The sequence below is a fragment of the Canis lupus genome, chromosome 21 (genome assembly GCF_003254725.2).
Source record: "Canis lupus dingo isolate Sandy chromosome 21, ASM325472v2, whole genome shotgun sequence".
NCBI classification, from domain to species: domain Eukaryota; kingdom Metazoa; phylum Chordata; class Mammalia; order Carnivora; family Canidae; genus Canis; species Canis lupus.
The window spans coordinates 47,759,837-47,779,449 of record NC_064263.1 but is presented as its reverse complement, the minus strand read 5'-3'; the positions used below and the strand labels follow the sequence as shown (position 1 = coordinate 47,779,449).

General features: G+C 39.5%; 1 protein-coding gene across 6 annotated transcripts in view; it reads right to left on the bottom strand.

The window, feature by feature from the left end:
• ANO3 (anoctamin 3) overlaps positions 1-19,613 on the bottom strand; it is a 372,280-nt gene that overhangs the window by 168,541 nt on the left and 184,126 nt on the right. For all 6 annotated transcript variants that reach the window (XM_025459798.3, XM_025459799.3, XM_025459797.3 and 3 more), the window contains one exon: positions 833-1,027. In XM_025459798.3, the coding sequence (XP_025315583.3) occupies positions 833-1,027 (195 nt within the window). The remainder of the gene's footprint in view (positions 1-832; positions 1,028-19,613) is intronic.

Below are 19,613 nucleotides of genomic sequence, written 5' to 3'. Positions count from 1 at the left end.
ATCTCTATTATATTTTAATACCTTCATCCTCTTGAGTAATTAGGCACTTTGTTATTGGACATGGATGTAAGCTATTATTCATAATTGGCAGTAATTTCATGGTATTATTGAAAAGAGAATCTTGACATTTTCAAGTGATCTAGAGGAAGAAACAACCCCAGGGAATCATGAAGTAATTCATTCTCATAAGACAAAAAAAGCAACCCAGAGAGGGATGGGAGACACACTCCATCCTCTGAACGACAGGGGGCCTGGTTGTATTTTGACTCTTGGCTTTTGTGAAAATGAGATAATGGTATCTCAGACGGGCATGTGTGTAGGAAGGTGCCCAGGGCAGCCACAAAGTGTCATCAGTGTGGCACCTAGCTGGCACTTCCCTGTATTTCAGCTCTTGCGTTGCCTAAGGCTTCAGGGATAGCAGTAGATTGCTAACACTTGTCCAACCATATCTTTGTGCAGCCAAACCTTCACTGCTTTATTGTCAATATTATTTAAAGTCTTTGGTCTTCCTTTTTAGGAAACTGAGTTTATTATGGCTGACACAATTCTACTCCGTTACCGGTTATAGATTCTCACCAGAAATGATAATGAGCCAGCAAACAGGAAATACCAGGTCTGGGTTCCCCCAAGGTTGGCTTCTTTCAAGGCAAGAAAGGAGTGAAAACACATCTGGTCAACAAATGGCCTTCTGTCTGACTGGTGTACTGTTCTCCTTTCTATGCCAGCCTTCCTGCTAGCGAGCTCTATAAATACTAGCATAATGGATGAAGGAATGGTTTGAGAACACTTACTCTTTGCAAGTTGAACAAGAAAACCAGGAATAGCTGCTCACCTGGCTCTGCTTTGCCAGCGGAGAGTAAAGTTACCGAAGTGGGAGCCTGAGACTCACTCTCCGTTGACTGAAAGAGTGAGGTCGACTGGCTCAAGCTCTTTGAGTAAGCATAGCTCTGGGCGAGGCAAGGCAGGGATCTCCTAGACGGTTTCAATGAAGTTTCCTTTGTTATCTCGCTCTTGCTTACATTCATACCTGCGAATTCAAAAGGGTGAGTTTTAGAAGAAAGAAATCATCAGCAAAGGTCAACGAATAATTCTAATTCTTGTGATGGCTCTTTCAGGAAAGTACTCTTGAAAAGCACCACCCAGGGACTAGAACTCATTGAGTTAGTTTTGTTTATATTTTGTCAGGGAAGGTGAGAATTTTGTCAAATAGTTCTGAGAAATAAACAGCTTCTCTTACAGTTGACACTTCACCATTTTTAAAGGCTTCCGTAAAAAAAAAAAAAAAAAAAAAAAAAAAAGCCCAAGTGGTTAAGTTCATTTAGGAATTTACGAGAACAATCATTTGGATTGTCTTTGAATAAATCTAACCATTTAGATTTCTAAGTAGCAAAATAAACGAAGCTTAATACATGAACATTTGAACTACTATTTACTAAATGGAACCCTTCTTTTTATAGTCTATTCTCCCTCAAACATACATACTACATTTGATTTTCCAACCGTCTTATAAAGCAGGTATTGTTATTTCTATTAGCTGCAAGGAACTGAGACTTAAGAGTGGAAAAGTGACATGACTTATGTCACACAGATAAATAAGCAGAAAGGGGTTTATATTCCAAGCTAAAACCACCACATCAAGCTGCATCTATAAGTTAGTTCGAAACTCCTGGATACCATCCATTTACCCCCAAATTTACAGGCACTGAAATGTAAAGAACCTTTAGCAAGTCCATACCAGTAGAGGGCAAGACACAGAAAGAACATAGCTAAGGGCACACCTGTTCCTACCAGCTTCCCTATCCACCTGCCCACATGCTGATTCTCTGAATCAATCTAGATTTCTAAGGGAGTGATTGAAAAGTGAAAGAGATAATGCAAATGCATCAGTACGTAGAACATCCAATTAATGAAGCTTTTGCCTTCCAGTTACTCATCTTATTTTCAATTTGGAGACAGAGTAGAACGTGGGTCATAACAGGTGTGGGCGAGGGCTAAAGACAGAGAAAAACGTACCCTTCTAGTAATGATCACATTTAGCATATAAATACATCTAAGTTCTACACAGATTGCTCAGGTCAGTAATCTTTTAGCTACTCAATTTTATAGCCAGTTCATAAATTAACTCGAGGTTTCCAAGTCGCTCTTCAAATGGATGGATTCAAGTAAAGACAAGCAGAGGTACCAGTGTGTACTGCCCGTTGAGACCAATGGGAATCCCGGAAAAGAAATTACATTTTTCTAAATTTGGGGGTAAGAATCACATAAAATCTGCCATGGGTTAAAAAGGCAATTTTTAAAAGAGCCCCTACAGAAATAAGACATCGTTGAACGGATGAAATTCAAATAAACCTAGGAATGGGGATTTTATCTTTGGTTTTATAAAACCATGTATTTATTTATTTTCATGTTCAGTCTCAGTGTGTAAATAGAATGTGAACTAGGAAGGGACGCGAGGAAGAACTGTAAATTAACTGGGAGCACAACACTGAGTCCCTTAGCTTTCTGGGACCTCGTAACGACAAAAATAGAAAACACCCTATTGGAGGAACTCCCCAAGGTCCACAAAAAGCACACCGAAATCCTACAAGAACACCAGACAATTTCCCTTAATGACCAACTCGTGTTTTCTACACTACATCCAAGAAATGACACAGGCCAAATATTCATTCTTTTACTCCTATGTTCTGCTGGGATAAAAGGCTCTTCTCAACCAGGGCCCAGAAGCAGAAAGTTGACCATTTCATATCCTACATTGGTGTTTCTTAACAGATATATCAGATCACACTACACAAGGTGAACAGGCATAAAAGCTTACCAGGACAGCTCTGGCCTACGGAGAACAAAGAGGCCGAAAGGACCTACTGTGACAGTCAAGGTGGGGATAAAAACTAGCGACTGTTCTTTGAGGCATTATTTATTTATATAGACATTTATCTGTCCTTTATTTTTCACAAATGTATGTGTCTTATGTTCTTTTCTGGAATAATTGTGTTTGCAAAAATTCAGAAAATATTTTTCAATAATGCCCCTCCCAGATGGGAACGATAGTGGGAGAGGTTATGATATTTACGTCCTTAGGTTCATAAATCTAACAACTGGCCGAGCTGAATGGTAAAATTTAGAATCCATGGGCTGGATTCTAAAGTCCGTGTCTTTTCAGAATGTTCTATGGCTCCTCGTGAACCCCAATCCTACATGGTTCATTACCATGGTTTCACATGATATAAATACCACACACATTTTCAGCAGAGAGCTCTGAAGGTAGACACCACCGAACCAAAGCAACCTTAGAGCCTATAAGTCTATACCCACAATCTTAACAAACTATGGAATATAATTTGGTGAAAAATGAACATGTGCTGCTGGGTACATATCAACAGGAATGTCTGCCCCCATCTATCAAACTGTATTCCTTGTGCTCATTTCTAAGAGAATAGATAGGAATCACATAAAATCTGCCGTGGGTTAACAATGTGTGTAACTAACTTTTACAGCAGAAGTATCAATTTTTTTAAGGTTTTATTTATTTATTCATGAGAGACGCAGAGTGACAGAGACAGAGACACAGGCAGGGGGAGAAGTAGACTCCCTGTGCGGAGTGGGACTTGATCCCGGATCCCAGGATCATGACCTGAGCGGAAGGCAGATGCTCAACCATTGAGCCACCCAGGCGTCCCCATAAGTACCAACTCTTATTTTTATTTATTTATTCATGAGAGACACATAAAAATAAATAGTACTGAGAAGAGTAGCTTGTAAATAATTGGTGGTAAATTATTAACCAATATAATTTTATTTTATTTATTTTTTTTAATTTTTTTTATTTTATTTATTTATGATAGTCACACACACACACACACACAGAGGCAGAGACACAGGCAGAGGGAGAAGCAGTCTCCATGCACCGGGAGCCCGACGTGGGATTCGATCCTGGGTCTCCAGAATCGCGCCCTGGGCCAAAGGCAGGCTCCAAACTGCTGCGCCACCCAGGGATCCCCACCAATATAATTTTAAATAATAATCGTAACAATGATATGTACTTCCCTTATTACTTATCCCTTCTCTTTCAAAGTGGACTTTAAAATTTGTTTTTTTTTAGATTTTATTTATTTTTTCATGAGAGACACAGAGAGAGAGAGAGAGGCAGAGACACAGGCAGAGGGAGAAGCAGGCTCCATGCAGGGAACGCGATATGGGACTCGATCCCAGGACCCCGAGGTCACAACCTGAGCCAAAGGCAGGTGCTCAACCACTGAGCCACCTAGGCATCCCTCAATTCTTATTTTTAAGACTGATTTATATTCATCAAGTTTTTAAAAAATCATTTATGTAATGATTTCAAACAATTCTTGAGTTCTTTCTCTGGGCCAGGCCTTGACTCACTGTTGGGTATAACACGGTGCTCACTCACAAGGGAAGCAGATACATAAAAACAGATTTTATACTAAAAAACAATATGAAATACACACAGCACATTATAAAACCACCCAAAAGAAACTCCTAATCCAGGTGATAAAGTCAGTGAAGTCTTGTCTACGAAGGTTATCTGAGTAGGTTCTTTTCGGTATGTTCCTACTCCTACTTCTCTGTCTTTGCAATTCTTGGGTTCAACACATTTTCTTCAAAGGATTATGCGCACAAGATAGAAAACTCCTCACAGAAAACATAACTGCTGAAAATATTTGTCAAATCCAACGCTTAAAGAAGACTGGAAAAAAATGTGGATGATGAAACAAATGTCCTTCCCGCAGCTCTGCAGTTTCCTTGCTGTGCATCTTCAATGCAGTGTCGTCTCATTTCCTGAACAATTGAGTGTTTCCAAAGCGATTATACAGATCATCTTTGTTGGAAACCTATATAATCTAAGCTGAAATTCTGACATCCTAATGTTCAAAAGAGTACAAAGTTCTTTTTCGAAGTTCTACACTAAATGCCATCACGTTCTGCTTGGCATAACTAACAGTATCTGTTAGTTCCTTGCACGGCGTCAGCTACGCCCTCCGCGTATTCAGAACTCATGTCTTCAATGTTCCAAAGTTCCATTTCTTTCCTTGTTGGCTTTCTCTGATACCTTTGAATAATATTTGATAACTACTCCTTTAAAGCTAATTACTAGAAAAGAGACCGTGTGAATTTTGGTAAGCATGAGCACGTGCAGCTCACGAGTTCAAGGATAAAGCTATAAGCTACAGAAGATGTGTCATTTCCTATATGTAGAACAGATTTTTCTCAAGCCACTTGCAATTGTTCTACTTCCAATTGTTCTAAGAACGTTTCATAAATGCTGACATATTTAAAGGGATCTAACAATTTCAACTGGACTTTTCACACAAAAGTCCAAGAGGTATAATTGCAAATACGGTTATCTTCTAGAAATGCATTCACATGAGCACCGGACACCAAAGGAGGAAAAGTGACCATTCTGACACATTTAACTCAATGGGCTTTGAGTTGATACCGAGCTTTAATTGGAAAAACATACCCTTAGAAAACTTAAAAGAGAAAAGTGGAGAGTCAAAAAAAAGATGGTTGATTTTCTTTTTTATTTTTTTTTAATTTACTTATTTTAGAGACAGAAAGAGTGAGAGAGGGAGGAGGGGAGGGGAAGAGGAAGAGACTTTTTTTTTTTTTAAAGATTTTATTTATTTATTCAGGAGAGACACAGAGAGAGACGCAGAGACATAGGCAGAGGGAGAAGCAGGCTCTCCGTGGAGGAGCCTGAGGTGGGACTCGATCCCAGGACCCTGGGGTCACGTCCTGAAGCCAAGCCAAAGGCAGATGCTCAACCGCTGAGCCCCCTAGGGTTCCCGAGGAAGAGACTCTTGAAGCAGACTCCCCACAGAGCGCAAAGCCAGATATCATGACCCATGGGATCATGACCTGAGCCGAAACCAGGAGTCAGATGCTCAAACAACTGAGTCCCCCAGGTGCCCCTAAATGGTTGATTTCCTTAGTGCAAAACACACATTTTTAAAAGACCTATTCTGGTAAAATTTATCTTCAAGGAAACGAATTCGCCTTAAGGACTCAGGTGAAAAAAAAAATTATAGAATGAATTCTGAAAATGCGACCAATAAACTGTTAGAATTTTTAGAAGATGTGTAGCAAGAATATTATGACCTAATGGAATTTCACATCATGTCCCTAAGAAGGAGAAATTATGACAAATGTAGTGGTCTGACTCCTGTTATAATCTCAAGATGAACTTTGTGGTTTAGTAAAACTTTAAAATTTGATGGCCCGAGACTGGGTAGTGTCTCCGGATGCCATCTGACTTGACAAAATCTAAACACATGTTCTTATAATAGTAGATATAAACTGAAGCATATTTATCTAAATAATATGCATGGGGGGGGGAAGCATAAATGCACACAGAGTTTTCTTCCCTTCCTTGTCAAAATCACCGTAGCTCTGCTGTCTTCAAAGGAACGTCTCTGACCTGTTGCTTGAATGTGCCCTTTTCAGCGGAGGTTACGACTAGTGATGACAGCACCATTCCCTGCGTGCCTACGGTGTCAGGAGCATCCTGTATGTTAGCAAGGATTCTCGTATCAGTCCTGTCCTGACCTCCCATCCCCACTTACATGTGCGAATCTTGAGACCCAAACCACGTAAGTACCCTGTCTGTGGTCTCACATGCAGAAAGTTCTAGAGCCTGGAACAAACCAGGCCCATCTAACTGCAAGGTCTCTGCTCCTTGCCATAAAACATGTGACTTCTCAGTTTACTCCCAAACTTATTTTATAACAGTTTGCTCTTCACTCATTTTTCAGTTTTACCCTCGCTTTGAACAAGGAAAATTATGTCTCTTGTATTGGAGTCCTCGTGGAATAGGGATGGCTAACTCAGATGAGCAATCTTTTTTTTTTTTTTTTTTTTTTTATTTACAAAGGGGTGGGCAGGGCTAAGAGAAACCAGCAAAGGTTGACAATGTTCTTACAGCTCCCAAGGGCCAGAAACCTTTGTCACCCTTGGGTTGCAGATGTCAGAGGCCCGAGACAGTCAGGGCTGGGGCTGAGGGAGCCTGAGCCGGCCCAGGCGCTGAGGAGCAGAATGCAGCCGGGGGAACACCATGGAAGGGCAAGGAGGGAGCCAGGGAAAGACAAGAGCCCAGGCTCTCTTTTGTCCATTTCTAACCTGCTGTTATTTCCCAACTGGTCAAATCTAAACAGTAGCTGGAGGTCGTGTGGGCCTGCGGTTGTTGTAGTCCATAGACACCAGCTTCCTGGGAGTGACAAGGTGGCGAGTGGTGCAGGAGGGGCTTGGAGGGATGAACCAAGATTATTCACTACACACATGCACATGCAGTTCTTTTGTTTTTGTTTCTATTTTGGTGACCCCCACTCTGGTTTATTAAAAAATGTGTGAACTAAGTTGCACCAACAGAAGTAGCCCCTCCTCTGCCCTCTAACCCCCCTGCCGGTACCCCACACCCATGCCCTCCCCCCCCAGGGTTGTGGTGCCTCTCTGGGCACAGCCTCAGGGGGCCAGGGCAGCAGGGTCTCTAGAACCCTGGCTGCTCCCTACCCCAGGTCCCTGATAGATTTAATGCCCTTAAGCAAAAGAAAGCACCGATCCTCTGCTCCTAGATCCCCACCCCCCTGCCCCAGCCTGGCCCTCGCCCCCCCTGGGGCTGCTCCACCAATTCCCACCACCCTCGAGGACAGAAAGCGATATTATGCACTTTTACTGTTAGAGAATAAAATTTTGAGGTGGTGGGGTTTTGGGGGGTCATAAATTGTACATATTCTAAGAAATGTACTCTAAGATGTTTATAATTAAACACGGAAAAGGCAACTACTGACTTCATTGTACTTTTGATTGGCTTGCTCTGTGCAAGAGACGAAAGTGACCGATACACGCTCAGCCTTTAAACAAGAGTAATTAGTAGAATCAAAACGTATCTCACTCGATTAAAACGTATTAGGATGAAGAAGCAAAGCTCCCATAAGCCTAATGCAAGACAGAGCGCTGTAAGGGAGGCACCGCGTTACGAAGGGGGTTAGAAATTGGTGAAATGTATTTCAAAAGTCCTGAAGGTGAAATGAGAGCCCTCGTTTTTATCTTTATCCGTGTGTGCTCTTCTCTCATTGCCAAGTCACATTTTCTGTGCTGCATGAGCTCTTAGAATCATATACTTTGGGGTGTCTCAGTGGCCCCGTTGGTTCAGCGCCCGACAGGATTTTGCCTTGGGTCACCATCTCAGGGTCATGGGATGGAGCCCTGAGTGGAGCTCCACCCTGGGCATGGGGCCTGCTTGGGGTTCTCTCTCTCTCTCTCCCCTCCACTCTGCACCCCACCTCTAAAGCAACAGCAGAGCTTATGCTTTGCTTTAATAGAACCTCATGTTTGCATTTATTTACTTAATAGGTTATTATTTAACATACAGTCTCTCCCGCTGCACAGTGAGCTCCAGCAGGGCAAGGGCCATGTTCTCCCTGCTCACAGCCACCGCCTCAGCAGGTGGCCCTGGTCTGCATATATAACATGCAAATAGATATTTACAGAAACAACGGCTGAAATAAGACTCTACTAATTAATGACTTTCCCAATTAACAACCTCATGTGACAGCTACTCGTTCCAATAGATGCTCGATATTCTTTCTAGACCATGGAAGACAGCAGTGAACAAAGAGCCAAAACTCCCTGCTCCAGTAAAGCTTGAAATCTCAAGGGCACAGCAAGAGACCTCTCCTCTTCATGAAACAGTGCTCTGGAACTTGAGTGCTCATACCATCTACAGTCTGTAATGGTTTTTCTTGAGATACAAATGAGATTTTTCTTTAAATTAAATGTTTACAGGGTAGTGTCATACATATGAACAGAACCATTACAAAAACAATGATCCACGTATGAGTTAAGCTATTCCAATCCCACTCCTCCCCCTTCGGTGCCCATTAATTTCCTTGCTTTCCTTTTAGGGCTCAAACAGATTTTGGCAGGAATTAAAGCTGAGAGTAATAGAGGTTTCTGGTATTTATGAAATGTGCCGTGATGCAATGGGCTTTCTTTAGAATGCACAGGAGGGAAATATAAAAACAGAAGTACAAGATCCATCTGTAGCTGAGCTTTTTCCCATCGTTGTGTGTGTGCAAAGGGGTAAAGCTTGGAATTTCTGATCATCCTTGCCTGCCTCGTGGAAAGCAATTCCAACTGCAAACAAATCTTGGGTTTGGATTAGTATGTGAAAGTTGAAGCTCTGTATTACTTCTGACAAGCTGCAAAGTGATAATGTTTACCCCACTGCCAACAACAATACAGGCTGCTCCACTCTGAAGAGCCCAGAGAAGAGATTTGGATTTTGGCCCAAGTGCACGGCCCATACCTGGATTACACCCCGTCCTGGAAGTGGGGAGGGTCGGGGGACTCCCGCTACCTCTCCCAGGTCTACGATGGCATTTTGAAAAACGATAGCTTCTGATCCAACCTGTTCCAACCACACACTGTTACTGGTGAAGCCAGTAACTCAACCAGAAGCAACCGATGTGTAGACTCGGAACCCAAACACAAGCACGACTAGTCCAACCAGCACTGCATCAGGGGCCTTGTCAGCCTGCCGTGAACATTTGTAACCACAGACCTTCCCACCGCTTGCCACCTGCTGCTGTTGTTTTTACCGATGGGTTTCACCACACTGTGCCAAGGCTGGCAATTCCCACATCTACTTTGGAACGTAGTTTGACATTTTATAATTGAAAGTTCACTTCAAAAGCGTAAGAAGGGAAAAAATTAGCTTATACTAGAAAAGAAAAACAGAAAAGTAGTATTGATTCTGGTTGGTTTGTTTGTTTGTTTTCCAATGAGTTTAGGATGAGAAAATTTTAGCTGTTAGGATTATTCTTTTAAAAGTCCATTTTAGGGGCTCCGGGGTGGCTCAGCAGTTGAGCGTCTGCCTTCAGGTCAGGGGTGATCCCGAGGTCCTGGGATCGAGTCCTGTATCGGGCTCCCTGCATGGAGCCTGCTTCTCCCTCTGCCTGTATCTCTGCCTCTCTCTCTCTCTCTGTGTCTCTCATGAATAAATAAATAAAATCTTAAAAAACATAAAAGTCCATTTTAAAAGATGAGGGATAAGTAATAAGGGCAGTATATAACGTTGTTATTAATTATTGCTATTTTAAATTATGTTGGCTAATAATTAATTTACCATCAATTATTTACAAGCTACTCTTCTCAGTGATATTTATTTTATAGAAAGTCAGAATTTAAGTTTTAATTTAATATCATTTGACTTTCAATTTTTCAAAATCATATTTTAAAAATCATGGTTTTTATTCATCACGAACATTATACTATTTTTGCAAAGTTTTGAGTTCAATAAAACCTGAGCTGCTTTTTTGCCAAACACTTTTTATTTTCATTATAAAAACCGTATGTATTTTCAGGGATAACCCATGTGCTTATTTTCTCCCTTTAATTATCTTTTTTTTTTTTTTTTTAAGGTTCCATGGATAAAGTTAACATTTCTGGTGTATATTTTTTTGTTTTAACACAAGCATGGATTTTTATAACAACTTCATAGACAGGATACAGAAAAATTACAAAGCTTAAAGGAACTCCCTAGTCCTGCCTATTTGTGTTCAGTGTCCTCCTTCGCCCAACTTCTGATAATGATTTGTTCTTTTTACCTCTATTTTTTTGCCTTTTCCAGAGAGACACATAAATAGAATCATACACTATGCAACCTCTAAGATTAGATTCTTTCACTTAGCAAAATGCATTTGAGAACCATCCATTTCTTTAAGTACTAAAAATTTGTCCCTTTAAATACTAAGTAGTAATTTCACCATGAGGACGTCCTACAATTTGATTATCTATTCATCCTTAGGAGGACATTTGGGTTGTGTCCAGTTTTTGTGATTATGGATAATGCCCTATAAACATTCGTATAAAGGTTTTGAGTTCTCATAAATACACAGGAGTGAGCTTGCTGGGTCAAATGGTGAGTGCATATTTAATAGTGACAGAAACTATCAAATTTTTTAAAAAGTGGCTGTACCGCCAGCAGTGTATGAGAGCGTTCCGGTTGCACGATATGTTAATCAATAGCATTTTTGCTGTTATGAAAGATTCTAAGGTTTGTAGTGATAACTCACTGTGGTTTTGGTTTGCATTTCCCAAATAACTAATGGTATTGAGCATTCCTACATGTGCTTTTTGCCAACCATATATATTTTTTGGTGAATTCTGTTCATATAATTTGTCTATTTTTTTTCATTGTGTTTCTATCTTATTAGTAAGTTTTGAGAGTCTTTTATATATATTCTGGATATGAATCCTTCACTTGATATGTGATATGCAGGTATTTTATCTTTATCTGTTTTTTGTTTTGTTTTATTTCCTTAATAGGTGCAGAGCAAAGTCATCATTTGCAATGAAACAAAATTTTATGAATCCTATTTTTGGTGCTATACCTAAAAAACCATTTCCTAACCCCAGGTTATGAACATTTTATCATAGGTTTTTATACTTTTATACTTGACATACAGGTCCACTATATATTTTATATATTTTAAGTTAATTTTTTATATACAGTGTGAGGTATAAAATCAATAATCTTTTTGGCAGATAGCTAATAGTCAACTATTTCTTTTTTTTTTTAAGATTTTATTTATTCATTCATAGAGACACAGAGAGAGAATGAGAGGCAGAGACACAGTCAGAGGGAGAAGCAGGCTCCATGCAGGGAGCCCGACATGGGACTTGATCCCGGGTCTCCAGGATCACGCCCTGGGCTGAAGGCAGCGCTAAACCACTGAGCCACCCGGGCTGCCCTAGTCAACTATTTCTTAAGAAGACTGTCCATTCTCCATTCAGTTGTCTTTGCATCTTTGTCAAAAATCAGTTTTCCATACTTACATAGATCACTTTCTGGGTTTTCTATTCTGTTCCTTTGGTTATGCGTCTATCCTTTCAGCTATACCACATTGTCTTGACTACTCTAGCTTTATTTATAGAGTATCTTAAAAACAGGCAGTGGTAGTCCAACTTTGTTCATTTTTTAAATTGCTTAGGCTATTTGAGTCATTTTACCTTACCATATACACTTTATTTATTTTTTAATATTTATTTGAGAGAGAGAGAGAGAGCATGAGAGAAAGCAGAGAGCACAAGCAGGGGGAGGAGGAGATGGAGAGAGGGAGAGGGAGAAGTGATTCCCCGCCAACCAAGGACCCCAGTGCAGGGTTTGATCCCAGGACACTGAGATCATGACCTGAGCAGAAGACAGATGCTTAACCAATTGAACCACCCAGGAGCCACCATAATATACTTTAGAATCCGTCTATTTATAATGGATAATTGGCTTATCTATAATTGTTGATATTACAATTGAGATTGAATTTATATATCATTTTGGGGAGAATTAACATCCTAACTATATCAACTGTTTCCCAGCCCATGAACCTGGTATAATGATTTCCTGAGGTTTTTTTTTTCTTTGATTTCATCATATTTTTGTAGTATTCTCAACACAAATCCTGTGCATATTTAATTAGACTTATAGCTAACTATGTCGTTATGTTAGAGCTTTTTAAAAAAGACAGTATCTTTTTTAAATTTCAGTTTTCCACTTTTCAACTGTGCACTGCTAATGTACAGAAATGCAATTGATTTCTGTTTACTGATTTTGTATTCTGTAAACTTGCAAACTTGCTTACTAGCTTGAGGAAAAATTCTGTGGATTCCTTGGAATTTTCTACACAGACAAGCATGTTGTCAATGCAGTTAAGGGTAGTTTAATTTTTTTATTTTTCAGTTGAATACTTTTCCTATCCTCCTTTTATTTCCTAGGACTTCCAATGCAAACACTGAGAAGGAGTGGTGAAAGTGGACAATCTTGCCTAATTCCTGATTTTAAAGGGAAAGTAGTCATTCATGATTCGGCATGATGTTCAATGCAGGTTTTCTTATAAATGCCCTATGTCAAATGGAGGAGGTTTCTTTCTATTCCTAGGTTGCCAAAGTTTTTAACACGATGGATGTTGCATTATTTCTTCTGTGTCTGTTGATCTATCAGGTAGCTTTCCTGTCAAGTCTGTTAGTTTGGCAAATTACATTGATGGATTTTTTGAGTTTTGAACCAGCCTCACATACCTATGTGATACTCATTATTTTAATTCTCAAATAATACTGAAAGAAAGCTTTAATTATACATATTTAAGAGTGAGATTCAGAAAAAAAATACATTCAGCAGCCCCATAACTTCCAAATCTATGAACTGAATTCCGGTCCGTGGGATTCCCCTAGCTATGCTCCTCTTATTGTAGCATCACACCTTTCATATGTACAAGGAGAAATATTATTGATGGGCTCCAGGGCCACGAAGTCTGTCCCTTTCTATATTCCACTTCCAGGGTAAAGGGGTCCTGGTAAGCTTCTGGGAACTGGACACCTGTTGCTGAGAGCGAAGCCAGTGGGTACACTGGCGCAACAGATTATACTGAGCTGCCCGGTACAGTCTCTCTTGGTCTTGCCTCTATCTCTCGCTTGTCTTGGCATTTGTAAACGTGAAGCAAAAGCAGCATAGGTAAGGCGTATGCAGCTGACCTCTGGGACGGTGGTTGAACCAGCTGAGATAACACTTTAGTAATGTTTTCACATTCCTTCAAGATTTTCTTGTATTTCTGAAGGCTCTGAAGGAACCTTCAAAGGTTCCTTAACATTAAGTCTGAAGTTAGATATAAGCCAAGAAGAAAGGCATCGAGGAGGCCACCAGGTCTGCTGTTATTTTATATCTTTTAAAGCAGAGCCCAGTTTAGCAGAGCCAGTTTCGAGGCCAAGGCCCTAGTCAGAAAAATAAAAACAAGTAGTTTTGCTTGAATGTGTCTTGTGTCTTCTCTGCACATCTTTCTAAGAAATCTATTTTAAGATTTGGAAATAATCACTCTGGGTTTCAGCTAAAATCTTTGTCTTAACACAAGAAATGCTTACAAATTTTCCCCAGAAATCCTGTATTCACATTTTTTTTTTTGTCTAGTTAACCATATTTTTGGAACATACTTGCTAAATAGAAATATCAACAGTCAACTAAAGTCTAAGGGACCTTTTTTTTTTAAAACCTCGGGCAGAGAAGGAGAATAGAGTTTGGATGATCTTATGTGTTTCTGAAGGCTCTTAAGAACTGATCTTATGATATATAGATTCTTATATATCAAGAATAGAATTCAAGTATTTAGAACAACACTTGTAATGTAAAATGGACACCGATAAGAAAATAATTGCCAATCTAAACAAAATCAATACTGAGCACTTTAATCATTATGTCTAAGCTGAAAACAGTAAAAAAATAAAAAATAAAGACTTCATTTACTTCTGTCAAAGTCCATCCTCAAGAACTTCTAAGGCAGTTTCACTGCCTCCTAATTTTCTTTCAAAAACTGTCTGAATATAAATGTTCTGATCTTATCATTATACAATACTGAACGTATTTGACACTATAGAAAAGAATGCTTTCAAAACCATTCACATTGTGCAGATTTAGTGTCCAGTTCAAAGATAAAGGAAAGGAAAACAGGTGCCTGGCTTTATTTCACTGGTTTTTCAAGAAATCACTTTTTTTTTTTCTTATTTTCCAAAGTGACACACAAGAGAACAAAGAAATGATTCTGTATTTTCTAATCTTAAAAGCGAAAGATGGGCTGATGAGTAAAGAAGTGCTACTTTCTGCAGTGAGATCGGAAAGACAGGAGCCCACTAGCTGTTCTGTGCCTCCTCGCAGAGCCTGGGGCCCCTGGTTCCTGGTCGAGAGGCCCAAGCTCAGTGAGGGTTGCTTTCTCTCTTTCTCTCTTTCTCTCTTTCTCTTTCCTGCCTGGATGACAAGCTCTCAGCTACCAAAGAGGCAGCAGTGGGCAAACATATGGCACCGGACTGGGTGGAGGTTCCAAACGCAGTTTGGGGTGTAGCTTGGAAACTGAACGTAGAGTCTTCTGGAGGCTTGCCCAGGCCTTCTGAGTACAGGAGGAAGGGTAGCTGGGACTCTGACTCAAAGGAGAACACCGTCCTCTGAAGTCCTAATCGGTCTGCCACATGGCATTTTTCCACATGCTAATGGGTACAATGGCCTTAGGGCAAATCTAGGAATATTCAAGTGTCTCAAGAAATTCTAGGTAGACCTAAGAATATACAGAACTCAAAGTTTCTCAAATGCACTCCCAGACACACATGCACCCTCACATTCACTCCAGCTAATGTTTGGTCAGCCTGGCTCTCCCTGGGAACCCGTCCCACGGCCACTTCTGCAACAGCCAGTCCTGTGTGCTGAGATGGGGACGTGGTTTTAGGATAGATTAAAAAAAAAAAAAGTCACTCTTCTAAATCATAAGCAATTTTCTCCAAATCAAAACAAATAAATTGGCCAGACCGCAGACAACTCTGAGGAAGAGTACTGCCTGTTATTAAGAAGAAAAAAAAAAAAAATCCCAACTCCTGGCACTGTTCCAATATTGTATTTGGATTAACTTCCACAATCTGGACAATTCTAATTCCAAAATTGTAATATTCTATGATTCCCAGCATTTAAATTTTGCCATTCTAAGAGGAGTCTCAAGGCTTTTATTCAATTCAAATTTTATTCTAGTTGTTCTCATCTGTACTTTATTTAACCTCTTTTCAATCTCTTAAATCTGTCCCTGGGGAGCTGCCAATAGATGCAAGAAGGCTATAAACTCAGTGGCATATTTTTATAGACTTGGGCAGGATCCATTATGTGTAAATTCCCTCCACCAATCCAAGCCCTTTGTTCTGTTTTTGAAAAAAAAAAAAAAAAAAAAAAAAAAAAAGAAAGAAAGTATAAAGACTAAATTAATGAAAACAGCACATATATGCAGTTTATGACATTAGTGCTTTGGGGTTAAGGTACATCACCCCTCCTAAAGTATGGATTTTATTTCATATTAAGTTTATTTTAAATAAATCTTAAACTGGTTCTCTGGCATATTAAATCAGACTGAAAGTTATGATATTTATACATAGAGGTTAGAATAATAAGGTTTTTCTACAAGCATGAGAGAGTAATTATACTGAGATTGGAAAACCAGACAATCACAAGGGAAACGTATTTAAGTCATGTTCAGAAAATGGTTTTCCCAAAACTGAATGGCATATTTGCTTTCAAACATTCTTATTTAGAGATTCAAAAAATTCTTCCTATAGACAACCTGATGATTATCTCTGGTTAAAAAAAGTGAAGTAATTTCTTAAGTACCTATGGGAAAGGCACTGAGACATGGCAGGATGACAATCTGAAAATACGTGTGATCAAGCCAGGCGTAGCTCCCCTCATTTCCTCCTCCGGCCTCCACGAGCACCTTGGTAACTTAGTGCCAAGGCAGGGCTTAGTCCTGCTGAGTAAATATAGGTCAAGGCCACCGTGGGCCTGGAGGATCAAGTAAGAGTGCTCGGGCCATTCCCCCTCTCACACTGTAGGGCACACGTGAAAAATACTCCGTGTCTTGTGAATCCCTTTAGAAAGGATCCCTGACTTCTAGAACAGTGGGGATTGTCTACTACATTCATTCCCGCAAATTCATGGAGATTTTTCTGACTCCATTTATGACTTTGAAGATTAATAAGGAATTAAATGGGAGGAGGTATGTAATTCAAAGTAATGGAGATTAAGAGGAAAGCAGCTGTGTCACACTCCTATAGTTTAATACGCTCAATAATGCATTCACAAATATCCAGACCCTCACACAATCTTCCTTTCTTTTGCCCTTAAACGTAAAATCTCTTTCTTTTGAATTTTAATAGCACCTAGTCTGCTTAACTAATAGTGGTAGTTTTTAAAAAAAATTTTATTCATTTATTCATGAGAGACACAGAGAGAGAGAGAGAGAGAGGCAGAGATGCAGGCAGAGGGAGAAGTGGACTCCATCGGGGAGCCCTCGATCCCAGGACCCCGGGGTCACACCCTGGGCCCAAGGCAGACGCTCAACCACTGAGCCCCGCAGGTGCCCAATAATGGTAGTTTTTATTTACACTATAATTTTTGTCAGTAAGCTATATCTCTACCATTGGACTCAGTCCCTTGAGGTCAGGGGCCACAGATCCTTGCTCATTTCCTCCGCAGGAGCCTGCACACCAGACAGTTTGAAGCACTGGGTAGCTTTCAGTACCCCAAGGGCCAGCCTCGACCCTTAAAGTATGCCTCACAGACCAAAAATCCTAAAACAACTCTCAGACTATTAAATCAACAGCAATATTCCTTCACTGTACCACAGTTTATGAGATTAAGTATATTACTTATTAAAATGTATGTACCTAGATATTAAGCTTCTGTATCATTTTTATGATTTTGATGAGTTATTAGTTTTTATCAAACAAATCTTTTATTTTACTTTCTTGTTTAAGTGTAATCAATATTATTATAGCGATTACTCTTGTTAAGGGCCTTTTATATGCCAGACATGGTGCTAAACTATTTATAAACAACATTTCTGATCCTGTAAAATGTTTCATATCCTCATGTAACAAGTCGCTGAAAATATAGGCTCAGATGGCCTAACTAAATTGCTTGAGGTCCTATAAATTGTTGAACTTGTATTCAAATCCAGATTTGCATTTTTCCAAATCCTATGGGATTTTCACAACAGCTTACTTATCTCTCTATAAATATATAAAAGTTTTAAATTATAATATGCATAATTTAAGGAATGATCAGTATGTAACCTGGATATATTTGTTGTTGGAGATTACATGAAAATTACAGACATAAGACTGATTTTAAACCCCCCCCCCAAAAAAAGACTGATTTTATGTTATTAATTTTCCAATTAATACTCCTTTAATTTTTAGGATCAACCCTACACATTGAGAAGTATTCACTTCACTGGCCCTATCTTGAAAAGCCACAAGGAGAGTGGAAGATGTAGGGTTATAACATTTAATCTTAGACTCTATTGGAGGAGGAAGGATAAGTCCAAATGCAATTTGTAAATGCAAACGTGTTAAAAGTCATGCAACTCATTATACCCATAATATAGATTTTGTAAAGTTACATGTAATGAAGAACATGAGAAAGGTAAAAATAGGTGTGGATTTCTTGAACAAATGAACTAAGATGATGAGAAGGAAGTGAAATGAATAGAGAAGCATTCATTAAGTGCATACAGACACGCTGGCATGCCCGTTGGAGATCATCCTGGCTAACGTTTGTGAACATATCCTGAGTGTTTTGACTTGCACCATTAAAAGACAGTACTTGGTGAAATGCAAAATTGTACCATATGATCAATTTATTTTTGAAAATCTGCGATGACTTCTTTTTTATGAGATGTATTACTATACAACCTAATATCCATACTCAGATTGGCATATCTCTGAAAGGAATAGCACTTTAACTTATGATAATTACTGCAAACACTGTACATGATAAATGCTTTTCTCACACTGGCAAAATGCTCAACTCTAGCTAATCTAATTAGTCTTAATATCTTTATTAGAATAAAGGTCTCCTTCTCTGCACTACAGCTATTTAGTGGAATCAGGAGTCTCTCTTAGACTGTAAGTTACTTGCAGTCAAGATGAGCAGCTAATTTACCTTTATGTCTCCCAAACCATGGGACACCACATTCTGTATATTTTGCAGAGCAAGGAAATGACTAAATGAAAGAATTAAATATTTCAATACTCAGATAAGTCTGAGTTGGTTTCCCGTGTGCCAAGTTTTACAAACGGATGCCTCTATTTCCTTCAAAGTTAAAAAACTTTTTATTTCTTCTACTCCAGGAAATTATAATTTATTATAATGTAAGCCAATAGATTTTTGTCCCAGAATTAGACAAACCCTCTGTCAGAAATTCAGGAATCTCAGATCCCAGGACAGAAAGACAAAACTGCTTTGACAACCAGCAGGATCGTTAATACATGGAGTGCCCATCCTCCAGACAATGGAAATTTCTACTGATGCTGCTCCAACACTAGACTCAGCAGTTCTGCTCAGATTGTCATTCCCTGCTTTAAAACTTTCTATGGATCCCCCAGGGCAGCCTGTTCCACATTCAGACAGTTCCAGCTGTTAAGACCTTTTTGTAGAGCAGAAATTTGCCTTCCAATGGTTCCCAACACTGGTCCTTGTACTGCCCTTCAGAAAAGTGAAAATTAAATGCAGTCTCTCTTCCATATGACCGCTCTTCAAATATTTGCCCACTTCTATTACTTCCCCTTGAAGTCCTTTCTTCTCTCAACTAAAGATCTTGTTTCTGCAACTTGTGTCTGGGAGGTTGCCAAACCAAATAATCTCCCTTCAATTCTTGTAAATGCAATGATTTTGGATTCGTTTCAGAATCACCCTATTGACCTGCGTTCGGTTCTGTTGTGTTATAGGCTGCCCATTTCACCAGCTCTTGATATTACAAAGGAAAGAGATTATTTGCAGCTACTTAGGACATATGTTTCTGATCCCAGCTCAGTTAAGTGAGGTTTCCCTGCTTATGACCTTATCACATATAGGCATGTAACTCCATTGTAATTAAATAATTCTCCCTGCAATCATTTGATTCTCGTCTGAATAGCTGCTATATGGTGAGTGCCTGGAAGGTAGAAAATATGGCTTGTTCACAGCTACACTGCGAGACTACCTGTGAGCCCACCAAAATGCCTGGCACATAACAGGGACT